We start from the raw sequence: 14,620 nt of genomic DNA, 5'->3' as shown, positions 1-14,620 counted from the left end.
TGTTAATTTAAGTGTTCCTCCTGGCTTTACTTAAAGCAAGTCTTGACAGTTACATATTATGAAGCAAAACTAGGTTTGGGAGAACTACTTATAGCAGTTGTCTCACTTTAATTACTACTTGTGTCAAGGGCACGGAGAGTGAACTTTTCATGTGAACAGAGAATATAAGATGCATGTGAGAAGTGTAAATACTTTGATGCTGTAAGTTGGTCTGACTTACATTACAAGGAGGATAGTTGGAGTGAAACAAAGCATAATGTACAGGTCAATAAAGTCTGTATCTCCTAAGCATTTTCTGTTTTTATGTGTACTGCAGCCACATTAAAATAACAGCTCTTTGTTGTCCACTCTTGTTCATGCCACACTCTTGATCATCCTCTTTTATCCTCTCTGTAAATCTTCTATCCTAGCATCTATTCATTGTCTGTTTATCTTCTTTAAGTTTCTAGGGATTGAAGTTATTTCTGAGCTGAATTATCTAGCCTCTGTAACACCAGTGCTCTCAGGTAGCTTGATACTTGTCAGTGACAAGTAGCTTTAACATCCATTGGTTAAACAGGGAGTGTGACAGGAACACAGCACTCCCATTTACTTTACAGACTCCACTGGTACCGTGGAAACGTTGTAATCATTTAACCTTTTGTACCTTCTTCCTCCTTCCCATCCCCCAATTAAGAAACCTATTTGAAGTTTAGATTGTGCTTTCCGCAGTGCTGTGACTTGTTAAGTCTTTGCCATTAAAGCAATTTGGTATTTAATTTTATTTTATTTTTGTGTACAGGTACTTGGAACACCAAACGAAGATACGTGGCCTGGAGTCCACTCTTTACCCCATTTCAAACCAGGTAGGTTGAAGCACCAAGTTCCTCCAAATTCCCCCGCTGGAAGTACACAACAGAGATAATTACATCCCTGACCCCAAGTGATCAAAATGACCTGGTGTGCAGTGTGTGAACCATAATGCACTTCTTACAGCTGCTTACTTTTTATTTGGCTCAGGGTGAGAGGTTTTCTTTCGTTTAATTTCTGTGCTTGCTTTTTCATTTTCTTCTGTTTGTTACAGTAGGAGCCCTGATCTGCTTGCATTCCTCTGCCACTGTGTATTGTACCTTTCAGACTGCTGATTTCTCTAGTCAGGATTACTTTTCCAGCAGAGCACACCAAAGTTTAACAAATACTGAAGGAAACTGAAGAGTAAAGAAATTGTGAAAGCTGAGATTATTACTACAGCATCTATTAGTATCTTTCTGCAAAGGTTCAATTTTTTTATATGTGTTGTGTTTGCAGTTGTCATACTCTTTAACTATCCTTGAAAAACTGTTTCATCATCTGATATCTTTTTGTAAGACGGAGCAGTTTGTCTCCTAGAGACTAGGAGGATGTGGTCAGCTTCATTATGCCAAATATGTATGCATGTTTATGTATATAATATATATAGTCTTGTGAACTTCTGAGTGGGGATCTCAGAAGTATGTTTTTTCAGCGTGGCAAAGCAGGTGAATGAGTAGGCAGGAGATGAGGCAGAGGAGGGTTAAAGGACAAATAGATATAGACAGCTCTCAAAAGAAGGGAGAGAGAGAAACAAGTATATTGTAGGGCTTACCCTGACAGAGACACAAAGCCTTGAAAAATAGGAATGCAGATAGCTTTCTTGCACATTGCTTTTTAGTCTCCGTCCTACTGCTGACTGACTGCTGTATAGTGAAATCACGCTCTAGTGCTCACTAGTGAATTAGTAGAAACTTCTTTAACAGTCTTTCACTAAAATACTTCAGTGTTCTTCCCTTAAAGTGTGTCAATTATGTTTACAAGCTTTTTTATTTTTCATTCTTGATACTGATTGAAAGGTGAGCAAGTACAGAATCCTTACAGAAATGTAGTGGTCTGTAAAAGCAGCCCAAAAACATTGGTTTTAGCAAGAATAGTAAAGAGAAGGAGGAGAAAGCCTGAAGGTGTCAGTGACTGTTTTTTTGGGCTGGTTTGTTTTTCTGTGATATACAGGAAAGATTTGAACAGTAGATGGCAGCCCAGAAATCTCCTGGTTTCATTTTTCGGTTTGGCTTCCAAAAGTGTCAAGGGATATGGGTTTATTACCACAGAACATCAGGAAATAAATCTACTGTAGGCACTTTATTAAATCTAATTTTTATACAGGCATTGTGTTAGAATTGCTCGTATTTTCTCCATGCTGGACTATGGATTTTTTTCAGCTATGAATAGGTAATATTTATACAAATGCAGAGTGGGGACAGGAGGAAAGGTGCCTCCAAGACAGAAAATGGTCATCAAGTATTTTCACCATTTCTGCACGGTGTGACCTTTGTTCTCTAAGATCCTTTCCACATCTGTGAAGTATGTAGATTTGTAAGTCAGAGTAATTACTATTCTTGCTGGCAATCATTTAATCTTTTTAGGGCCTATTAATGCAAAGCACTGAGCTCCTTAATTCCCTTACTCTGCGGAGGTCTGGGAGCACTCAAAAGATAAAATCCCTGTTCTGTACACATACTGTGTTGTGCACCCTATATTCTTGATGACCTTGGTAAAAGGATTTTTTATTTCTCTTATGGTTCCTTATTTGCCGATTTTAGAAATTACAGCAATAGAAAGCATCATCTAACTGGATAACCAAAACTGGCTTGCATACTTCAAAACTGAGTAATTGAATTTTATGCTGGTAAATGTGGAATTATTAGAGCAGCAAAACACGTCCCTCTGGGATTACTCTGGGGTACCAGCACCTAAGGTATGCTCTGCACAAAATGATCTGACCTATGGACTGGGCTGGAATGAATGCTATTTGCTCAGGCCATTAGGATTGTTGGAGGTATTTGGTCAAGGATACCAGGTTCTCTGTCACTTCTTAAAAATGTGCTTTCCTTCATGTTGTTCTGTTCACAAAAGCTTTCTGGCTATGGTAAGGCTACTGCATCATCTTCTACAGGTGCTCAACCAGCCATGCTCCCCTCCCTGATGGTCTGAAATTGCTGTTACACTCTAGCTTTCATGATGGATTTTTTAGGAGCAAAAATGAAAGTTGAAGCTTTAATAATACATTTGACAGTTGGACTCAGTGGTCCTTGTGGGTTCCTTCCTACTCAGAATATTCTGTGATTTTTTGAAGATGACTTAATCTGTTCCTTCTCCTAGCAAAATAATGAAGTATCCTGAAATGTCTTGCCAATTCTGAACCAATTCTATTATTCTTGAAGATTTGTGAAATTACTGTGTTTAAATATATGTGATATGGGGTTAAGTAACTCCTGTGCTTTTCATGTGTTAGTAAGTTTTAAAACTGATAACTGCTGACAGAAATTGCGATAAATTGAGAAGTGCAGAGAGCATTGGTGGTGAGGATGTCAATGTTCACTCAGGCAAGGCTTTGATTCTATAAACTTGAGTTGTGTAAGCATAAAACAAAAGCATTTGAACTGAAAGTATCAGTGATAAATGGTTACTATAGTTTAAAAAAGGCTGAGCACATTAAATGCCTGTGGATTTGGGAAGACTGTTGAGAGTTGAAACAGAATTGCATTGTATTTCTTTGCATACAGACTTCAATAACTTATTTTCACAGTGTGATTTGATAGGGCACAGTCTTGTGCTGCAGAGAGCTAATCACAGTTTACTGGGAGAAACCTATCTGAAAAACGTGGTATTATTCTCTACTATGGTGGCCAAGGGTCTTGATTATTATGGAAAGCATCCAGTGCTTTAATAACTATGATCTGTGACATCTTAATATGTAGGGACATTTCTGAGCCTGAACAAGAAATATGATCTAAGGCTAGTTGTGGGTAGCTCTAGGTCATTTAAACCCCTAACCTAGGTGATTTTATCAGTTTATAATAGTGAAAATAAAATTCTCATAGTTTTGTTTGCTATTTAAAAAGTCAGAAAACAACTTGTATTTTTTACCTGCCTGCTTTGAGATTACTTACTGTCTTACGAATGTTCCAAGTAATAGATAGATACGTAAAGCTAAAAGTTTGCCTGGCCTTAGAGCTTTCTCTGCTGCAGCCTCTGTCCTCTCAGTTTGTGTTTGCACCTGTGAGCACACATGCACACATGTCCTGCTTAATAAGTTACTTAAGGATAATCCAAATAATGCATTTGAGAGGCCTGAAATACTTCAAGAGTACTTCAGTAACTTTGGGTTACCTCTGTGATTCACTTTGAAGCTGTTATGGATGCTATAATCTTGAGAGGGTCTTCCTGGACCTGGGAACCATAATTTCATTTATTTTATCACCAGTTAAACCCAGCCATCCTGGATCACTGTGAAAGTAATTATCTGCCCTCAAACAGGAAAACAGTTTGAGGGAATTGGGAAAAAGTGATACTTGCTGTTTCAATAAAATCTTGATGTTCCGACCACATGAGAAGCCCCATGTTACAGGCTATTGGACAGACACTTTCAATGATTAACATGACCCTCTAGATTGGAGAATAGTTTTCACTCTTAACTCTTTTGTTGCAGTACTTTAGGAAATACGTAGATTTGCTGGGCTAAAACAGATTCAAACACCAATCATATCACTGGACCTGTATCTCCAGGAATGAATTATAGTAGGCATGAAATATGTAGTATCTATATGAGTAGAGGTGAAGCAGTATTCCCAAACAAGCTGCTTCCTTGCCAGTCTTGTGTGCGAGTCTTCCTGATTTTTTGTGCATTGTGTTCTTCATTGTTATTAAATCTCCCATTTTTTTTATTCTGGAGTCCTATATCAACTTTCCCTCTCCAGCCATTTCTCCTGGATTGAGTCCTGTCCAAATAAATGAGCAGGATAAGCCTTTGGATAAATGTCTACACTTAAGTTTTCACTTTTTTGACATTCTCAGTTAGTATTTGGGACTGATGCTGTGTAACCTCCATCCTGGGAAGTTAAGTAGAGATTTACCAGGAGGTACTGTCAGTGAGTAAAATGGGAGAAGGTAAGATATGGTCACAATAGAAGATAAATTAACTGTCTGTGGGGGTGAAGCCATGGTAATGGTCAAGGAGGAGAAGGAACTTGTTAGGAAGGTGGAAAAAAACCATGAGAATGCTTTATAATGTTCACTGTGCATTAGTTTCTTTACAATACTGTTTCTAGGTGAAAGAAAGTTAAATATTTAATCTTGGGCTGATGGTGTAGGAGCCTGAACCTCACAATATTCCACAGATGATCAGATGCAATAGTGAGTAATACACCTGAAAAGGTGCCTTTATGAGACAATGGAAGCATCTGCTGAGCACTGATTTTTAAAAGAGAATCCCTAAAGCCAGGATGAAAAGAGGTAAGAGAAAGAGTCTCTCCTTAAAGAGAGAAAGCAGAACACAAAAAGAAACAGTGAGAAAAAACATACATAGGATATAGTGCATAACAAGGATTTTACCAGGGACTGAAGGGTACTTTGTGGATTTATTAAAACATCACAAGTCAGTGATGGACAAAACCATTGCAGAGCTGGTGTTCTAACTCAGGAATTCTACTTCGCTCCCCAGGTGATCAATAAATATAGATTTGTTTTAGAAATATGATCTGCCTACATGCATCTTAACAGCTGATTGACAGCCAGATTTTTTTCAAAAGATTAAGTCTTCATTTAGAGTAGGGCTGGACTGAGAGGCTGAACTCCTTTGGCACAAACACATGAACAGACTGTATATGAGAACATATGGCTTTTCAAACTTTTATAGCAGTTTTTCCTATTGAGTTTCTCCAAAGCCTGTCAACATTTTGTTACATGCTAAATCAATACCTTGCTGGTTTACATCTACGTTGATGCCAGGGAATGTTCCCAGACTATGTGGAAGCTTCTGCTGTTAGACTGTCAGAGCAGCCTCTGGTATGCCTTTACCTCATGACAATTAGCACTTACAGATAATTAATTCCTGGGCATTAGGAAGCTTCCTTAGGGTCAGGAAGTGGGCTGGGGACTGCTCCCTGTAAGTAGTCCCCATCTCCTCTACTGGAGGATGGCAGTGGGTGGTGCTGCAGCAGTGCTACAGGACAGTGATGGTGTCTTGTCCAAACAGTCTCAAGCTCACTTGAATTACTGGCATAAGAATTTGACAATTTGAAGAATTCTCAAATTCTTCAAGAATTTGATTACTTGAAGAAAGGAGGGCTATTTGTAAAGGAGAATTAATTTCTAATTTCTCCCCCTCTTTTGCCAAAACTAAACTGTATTATTTAGTGTTTCTTCCATCTGTGGTATCCACAACCCAAGGGAAGCAGAGTTGTCAGCATTTTCACCATTCTTTAAACAAAGTTACATTAAGCTGAAAAGTTAAAGTCACTTATTATATATGCAGGGGAGGCAAGGTGAGCTCTCCTAAAAGGTGGAAACATTTAATGTAGGACTCCATTGCTTCAGACAATGCTGGGTATTAAAATTACATTTTCTACTCATGCTCAGGTAGGAGTCTAGAAAACAGCAGCTATTCTTCCTCTTTACACAAACTGTGGTCTTCTAAAGCAAATGGAAGGGAGAAGAGGGGATGGGGTGGAGGGGAGGGAGTTGTAATTTTTCTTAAGATGTTTGGCATACAAAATTCCAAAATCTAGCTCATGTATTTGATAGCACTCTGGTTGTGACAGAACTTCAGTGAAAACTCTAATTGCACATTAGTGCTGCAAATATTATAGTGCTTGAAAATTTTCTCGTCAACATGGATGCTTGTCCAAGTAATATCTTCAGCTAACGTAATTTGAATATTTTTAGCGTTGAATCTGTACTAAAAATGGTGTATGGCTTATATATCACAATACAGTGTTAGTCACGTTTGACTTTTAAATTAAATGTAAAGAAAACCCTTTCAAAGAAATCATGAATTAGACTTTTCAAAATATTAATTATGGTGATGTTTAAATATTTGCATTTAAGCTAATCACATTTGGTTTTAAATAGAGAAGAACTTTAATCAAGGAATGCATATTAGCCATCATGTTTTGATTAACAACATAAAAAATGCCTTGAAGTCAAACTGCATTTTAAGTTCTTTGGTTTAGACTAGAAGCTGATTATCAATACTGTTAAAAAGAAGCTAAAAATCAAAATGTATTCTGCCTCTAATTCCTTCTGTAGCTTTTCTTGCCTATCTTAGTCCTTTCAAAGCAAACGTGGAAAAGGTATAACAGTTCATGTGTTTTTCTGACTGATAAAAGAGGAAAAAAACCTCATCTTGTTTTATGTTCCTTAAAATGCAAGTGCTTATTTTTTTCAATTCTCACAGCAGACTAGTATTCCTGCAGTGGTCTGTTAACAAGCTCACTAGTGAGTTCTGCTGAAACTGGCTTCTGTTTGAACCTGCCCTTGATGTGGGGCTGTGAGATGGAACGTGTTTATCAGGCAGATAATGATGTTTGCAGTGCAGAACATGTAGGTATGTGTGTGGGCACGCAAGTGAGTGTGCACATGTAAGAGTGTTGCTGTAGACTGGTTGTCTAAAGGAAATAAGAAATAGAAAGAAAGAAAGACTGGTTTTTGTTGTTTTTTTTTTTTTTCTAAGACCACTTCATACTGCTGAGTGTAATGGATGAGCTTTCTGGCCATGCTTTTTTGTTTGTTTGTTTGTTTTTTGTTTTGGTTTGGTTTGGGTTTTTTTGGTTTGGTTTGGTTTGGTTTTTTTTGGGTTTTTTGTGGGTTTTTTTTTGTCCCCTAGGCCTTCAAACTGGCCAGAATTTGGAAAATTTGGAAGCAGCTTTTTAAAAAGCATAATTCTTTTGATGCATCAAGTTTGTCAAATTAACTAGCTCGAGAAATTCTCTTCCTCTGGTTGTTCATTTCTGCTTCCATTTTGCAGTTGTTACTCCTAGAGCCTCTTGATGCTACTGTTTGTGGGGCACAGTCCTAAAAACTTCCTTGGCAAATGAGGCACTGAGTAAGCTGTGCTGCAGGGTCTGAAGCAAAGAGCAGCTCAGACCCTTGTGCTGCCAGAAGAAGGTTTGTGTAAGTGCCCACTGACCCTGTCTGAGCAGGTTGTGTGCAGTGCCCCAGCAGTAGAGTGAATCTTGGTTCTGTAATAGATGTGCTGTATAAAATTCGTGTATTAAATTTGTGTGTGTAAAATTATACATTGGAATTAAAAAACCCCGAATTCCTGGAAACGGTCTGAGAGCGTCTCCAAACATTCCAAAGTCTTTTTTTTAGCTTGAAGGTGCTACCTTGACACCTGCAGAAGAGATAACGTGGAAACGGCTCATTAATCACGGGCTGACCACATCTTCGCAGTCACTCAAAGGATCTGATACCGATCTGGGTGGAAATTAACAGATGATTACATCAAGCCTTCCCTCACGGGGTGTAGGACATTTCAACGATTGTATTGTTTGCATGATGTCATGTTCTTTGGCCGAATCCGCAATCTTTGTGGCAGTCGTACTTTCGCCTCAGGGCAGAAAAACGGTATAAAACACCTACCCTGAGACCCCAGTGTGTGGCCATACCTGAGAGCACCGTTGTTGCTGCTGGAAGGTCCACCCAACATTCTATCGATGTTGTCCTGACTTATCGTGAATTGGCTCATGATCATTTATAACAGTTCTGAGGCTGTGGAAGCCTCAGACATGTTAGCCTAGTCCTTTCGGATACTCTTGGGACATCCTGAGAGTCAAAATTATGCTACGGGAAGATGTTGCTATATCTTTCCAGTAACAAATAGGAATACTATATGTTAGCTCTTATTTATGCAGTCCTATACAGGCATCTCTTTACACTGCGTTTGATTGTGGACATGCCACTTAGTCAAGATTTGGCTACCTTGGCCTTCTAAGAAGCAAATAATAAATACTCCAAGGTGCTGTGCAGTTTAAACAAAACTAAAAATCTCTTCTTTGTTTCACATAAGCAAAAATTCACCTTTTGCTAGGTGAAATAGAGCACCCATGTGAAAAGCAAGCTCTTTAACAGTGAGACGTAGCAGGTAGTGCGGATGGTGACTGCATATTTGGAATAAAAATGCAGAGGATCAAATTTTGTTTCCCGAATTTGTTCCCAAAAGATTGGCAAATATTGAAATGTTTGCATAAAGGAAATTAAAATCAAAAATTTTACTTCAAATTTCAGATGTGCTTACTGTGTTGGCCTTCCAGAGTTTTTATTCAAAATAAGCACATTTAATAAGAATAACCTGAAAATATTTGAACTCCAGTAAATATACCTACAATTTGAACTATAAATGTTCAAAATACATCTGAGATCGTATCCTGATCTGTAAACACACAGTTTTTCATGTTTTTTTAATCTCAGCCTGAAGAGAGCGAGCAGCTGCCTCAGCAAGATGGTACACCTTGTGTTCTTGAGAGTGGTTTGCATGTGCTGGGGCATGGCTGTGTGCGTGGGTGATCATGTGAGTGTCTGCATGAAATTCTCACATGTGCATGTTTGCTTTTCAGTTCTGAGGGAGAGGTATTAAGTTTTTGCTACAAAGGGTTTCTTCCACAAGTTGGATTGAGATTGTGATTGCCAGTACTGTTGCCTCTCAGTATGTCAGGCAAAGATTTCTTTTGTGGGGGAGCATTCATGGTAATTCTGCTGAATTCTCAGTCTCACATACAGACTTATATTACTGTTCTTTATGAACATATCAGTCATAGCTTCTGAAAAGCAAATATCAAAGCTATAAGCTTGAAAGTATCATAGAACATAATTTTGTGCAGTTAGTCACAGTCAGATATGTATAGCTTTAGATCTGGTTTTATTGCTCCCATCAAGCAGTAAAGGACAGGCATTCATGCAGGTGTGTGAGTCTCATTCACTCTGAAAAGTGACTCAGAAACAAACTTGGGGATGTAATTGTGAGACTGAATTCTGGTTCTGTGATAAATTTGACACAAGCAGGAGATGCTCATATAAAAGATGTGAAGTTACCACTTTTTGCCTATGTTGGGACTGCAAGTTTGGTGGGTTTAGGTATGTAATTTTGTGGTTTCATAGTTCAGAACTTAAAAAACTGCACCATGGTGGAGGAGCTCAAGGACAAGATGATTGTAACTTCTCTCTTCTGGCAACTCTGAAACCAAAATCAGCTGCTTTCACTGCTTCTTTATTCTCTAAGGGATGAATTCAGAAAAATATTATGAGCTGGCATGTACATGAGGCTGGGCTTAATCAACACAATAGTCCCAACTAATTGTCTTGTCCATGAAAGTCAGTAAGACCCTGGTTGGAGCCATGACCACAAAATTATGTAGAAAAATGTGAGCTGTTATTTTATCGATGTGTGGTTTCTTTCTGTATAAAGCATGTAAAGTAAGCAGCCTCTAATCTGCTTGACAGGAAAGAGTTGATACCAATAGTTAGAAGAAGCATGGTTTGCAGTCACAGCATATTCAATAGAGTTTGAAATTAAGGACTATGGACTAAATATTTGCCTCTCTATAGACAGGGTTTTGACCTCTCTATGTCTCTCCCTGCCTGATAAATATAATGTATAAGGTACTTACTTAAAAAAGATATGTAAACTGGAAACATAGACAGCAAAGATCCCTTTCAGAAGTTTGTTTTGCTCATGCATGTCCCTTACAGCATTTACCTAACTGGTTCCAGTGTATCATTTTTTCAGTAAAAATTCATCTGGCATAGCAATAGTTCTTCAGGTTTTTTGCAGAACTGGAACAGATCTTTGGGCATTAAAGCCTTACGGCAGTTTGGCCAAGTGGTTGACTCTGGGGCTTTCTTCCCACAGTAAAAATAGCTTAAATTGATTAAAATAAACACTGGGCAGTCTGGTCAAGAAAATATGTTGTATATGATACTTCTCAAATGTCTTAAATGAATGTAGCTCTGCTGAAGTCAGTGTTGCTGTGCCAGCTTGAACCAGCTCAGTATCTGACCAAAACATATTGCAGAATGACAGATAAAATCAAAATCTGTCTCTCTCTAGGCCCAGGTTACCTTTTCAACAGTGCTTCAAGTCAGTTCAATTCTCTTCCCACCCAGACTTTCCTGTGTTGAAATAGATTAATGTGCAAATTCACAGTTTATTAGCTGAACTCCCATGTGTATCTCAGACATGTTGTTACACAGCACTGTCTAGCTGCATTTTATTTTTCAGTCCCTTGTCATAAGTGAATTGAGAGTGTTATGGTTGGAAAATTTACTTAATATAGAAAGTCTATTTTTTTCCCAATTTTTATGGTTATCTGTTTGCATATATGTATTTAATTCCTATTTGCAAACTGAAATTGAAGGGTTATAGTCATGTAGCTTCCAGTTTCCAGTACACTTGTCACACATATCTAAAAGGGAGTGATTACATTTCTTTAACTACATCAGTATGGTTAAAGCAACAAAACTTGTAAACATGAAGTGGCCTTCAGACACAGTTTGCAGGTCTACTCATTATCAGTATCTTCCAGTAGTTAATTCAATGAGATTTGAAGCTTCTGCATTTGTCTTTTTAGTTAAAGGGGCAAACCCCCTAAAAAATAGGTATAAGGAAGAAAATCAAAGCATTCACATTGACGCTTAAGATTTTGCTTCTGCCTTGGTTTTGGCATCTTTAGAACTCACTGTGTATGACGTGTACATGACAACTTTAGAAATTATACAAGGAAGTATATAAATACAGAAAGTTTAACACAACTCCTTTGAAGTTACATTTACAGCTGTTTTTCCACAGTAAGATGCATGCATATCTGTGTGCATATATATAAAAAATACTATTGCAACTGTACAGTGGGTCTATTAAGTGTCTTTTTTTTTTTTAATGGAGTATTTTGTAAGTTTCTAACTTCTTCACAGCAGCTAAAGCAATCACATTTGGGTAGTTTGCCATGGTGAGTATCAGTCCACATGGAAGGATTTCCGTGCAACAAGTCTCCATGGAAAATATTGCTCTGCTCTCCAGCTGAACTTGTTTGTTGCTACCTGAGAGGCACTTAGCTCCTGTTCAAGAGGCTAAGGAAGGACTGGACCCTTCATTTCTGCAGCAGCTTACGTAGCATCTTCCTTTTTCAACTAGAGTCCTACTGCATCAAGCATCTTCTTGGACATGAGTGGGAAAGTACTTCTATCTGAACTGAAGAACTTAATGCTCGAGTAAATAAGCTGTCATTGTTACTCTTCTGCTCATTACCTTTATATATTCTTTAGAAAATAGACTTTTACGTGTCCATCATGCTCTGTGTGCCCCTGTGTATCACAGAGACCCATGCTTACTCTCATGCATCCTGAGAAACATAGAAACATGATAGTGAGGCTGTAGAGAATTGCATTTGTCATAAAGAAGAAAAAAAATACAAGATTTCAGCCTTCTTTTTTTCTCGCAGCAGTCAAAAACTACTTTAGAAATAATTGTAAAACTTTCCATTTCTATTGATGCCACAGTAAATGAGCTTTAGGTCCTGCTGGTTTGGTTTGATTTGGTTTGGTTTAACAAGTTGGGGGCTTTTTTTGGTTTTCGTGTTTTGTTTTGGCATTTTTTTCCTCTGTTTGTATGGCAATTGCTCATAGGTTAGTTTGCTTTCCTTGTCTTAGGACTTGAGCTGCAGGAGATACATAGAAATGATGAAATTATGAAAACTGACAATAAATAAATATTTTTTTAAAAATAAATCCTGAGTTTAATGAAGTAATTGAATATACTTCTTTTTCTTACAGAACGGTTTACACAGTACAGCCCAAAAAACCTTAGACAAGCATGGAATAAGTAAGTATTTTTTTAATTGCATTTTTGACTCTTCAAGGGTATGCTGAAGTTATCATATCTAACTTAGAGTGGCTCTATTATTTTCAAATAAGCCAGATTTGAATTGCCAGTTTTTTTGGAAATAGGAAGAAAAGCATAGCATAGTATTTTCTTCTTGGGGGTGTTAGTTGGCAAGTGTATTGACCTCATGGAGAAATACAGTGTTAATGGTTTGGGCCATCAGTTTTGAATCTTGTTTTCTCTATTCATCTATAAAAATTAGGAAACTTTTAAATAACATGTTTCTAATCCACTTTTGAATGTTGTTTCCACATAATCATCTCCTGTTGCCAGATCCATCTGATCATTGCTGTGAGCTGCTGACCATACTGTTGTAGTATTACTTATGAATGAAAAAAGTCAGTGTAAATTCACCACCCTTTTTTTTTCCTTTCAATGTTTCCTGAATTTGGTCACATTTAATTCAGACGGAAATAAAGGTATTATAAAGGTATTATACTCAAAGTCCAGAAAGGTTATCTGATGAGCAGTTAGATTGAAGACCACACTATTGGCATTATTCTAAGTAATCATCTGTGTAAAGTTTGCAAGAAGATTTCTCAGCACATGTGGAATCTTTGTAGACAGGATATTTGGACTGTACTGTCTTAAGCAATTAATAGCTTTTATATTTTGAAGAAAGCATACAGAGTTTGAATTGGATGATTTCAGATACGTCAACATCTTGTCTTTCCAGAAAAGCCGTTAGAATTTTTCTCCACTCTCTCTTGACCAAAAGTTTTGCAGCAAGGCTAAGCCTTCCTGTACCAGCATTGTTGTTTTCTTTCTGGTACTAATTCAAAATTTTATTTTTGCTACTAACTGGCTGTCTTGTTGGTAGTTTATCAGGGAGTTCAAGAGATTAATCAGCAGGAGACTGTAACATCTCCAAGTTCAGCCCTGAAACTGAAGATACAAAATGTTTTGGTGAAGAAGTTTTCTTGTTGTAAAGGAAAAAAGTTATTAATAGAGTAGAAATCCAAATGCTTTTTCAATATCCTTATTTATTAGCAATGAAATGTGTCTACAAGTGCAAAATCCATACCATGGTCACTTTCCAAAATGTGATTAGGTTTATATTCACTTTGCCATTCTATTACTTTTTTTCTCTATTGGCTCCTTCTCAAACCCATTTGGTCCAGTGTTTTCATTAAATAAAAAAAAACCAAACAAAACCAAAACCCCAACAACAACAACAAAACTACAAATACAAAACCAAACCCACAAAAACCCCCAAACCACCACCTTTTGAAATTGTGGTTGACTGAAGGAGAAAGAATCTCTTAATATAGCAGGATTGTTGTTAAAAATATTTTGGTATTAGTTGTTGAATGTAATACTATCAGTGTTTGTCCTTTGAGTCAAAACCTGTACTTCTGTAGTGTCAGGTATCTTCCATGACCCTGTAGCTCACTTTGCAGCACTACTAGATCCTCCTTGCTTAGCAGCAACTTCCCAAGTCCTGCAATGACAAATAGAGTTGGCACTGAAGCCGGTTCAGGCCTCCACAAAGGTTAAGTGTCACCAGCCTGCGTTAATTGATTTTCAGTAGTCTATAGAAAAGTTCCTGGCTTGTCCAATTCAATCTAGGAGCCTAATCTGGTGGCTTTCATGGATGAGTCCATCTCCTGTTTACTGCAGAGGGAACAACAGGAAGATTGGCTCCACTTATATTTGGCTTTTGTAAATATCTCAGAGCACTTTGCCAGTTGTGATCCTTGCATGTCTGACTGTACCTCAATCTTACTGCTTGGAATACAGTTTATTTTCCTGAAAGTCACAGCTTTCCTTTTAAAAATTAAGTCATTATAATGGCCTGTATCCTGTCCTTTTACAACCAAAAAATTGCAAGTTGATTTTTTCCTTTAAAAGTAGTTAATGAAATCCAAAATCTTGGAAGAAGCAGTTACATTACAACATAGGCAATTAGATCTGGAT

The 14,620-nt window shown here is 37.6% G+C and overlaps 1 protein-coding gene across 3 annotated transcripts in view; it reads left to right on the top strand.

Moving 5' to 3' along the window:
- The window catches only part of CDK14 (cyclin dependent kinase 14), a 338,037-nt gene that overhangs the window by 211,721 nt on the left and 111,696 nt on the right, over positions 1 to 14,620 (top strand). For all 3 annotated transcript variants that reach the window (XM_066197805.1, XM_066197794.1, XM_066197814.1), the window contains 2 exons: positions 782 to 845; positions 12,595 to 12,643. In XM_066197805.1, the coding sequence (XP_066053902.1) occupies positions 782 to 845; positions 12,595 to 12,643 (113 nt within the window). The remainder of the gene's footprint in view (positions 1 to 781; positions 846 to 12,594; positions 12,644 to 14,620) is intronic.

This window comes from Chamaea fasciata, unplaced genomic scaffold (genome assembly GCF_029207755.1).
Source record: "Chamaea fasciata isolate MVZ Bird 193981 ecotype frontalis unplaced genomic scaffold, bChaFas1.0.hap1 SCAF_1, whole genome shotgun sequence".
In the NCBI taxonomy this organism is placed as follows: Eukaryota; Metazoa; Chordata; class Aves; order Passeriformes; family Sylviidae; genus Chamaea; species Chamaea fasciata.
The sequence above is the reverse complement of the archived record's forward strand: the minus strand, read 5'-3'. Positions and strand labels throughout refer to the sequence as shown.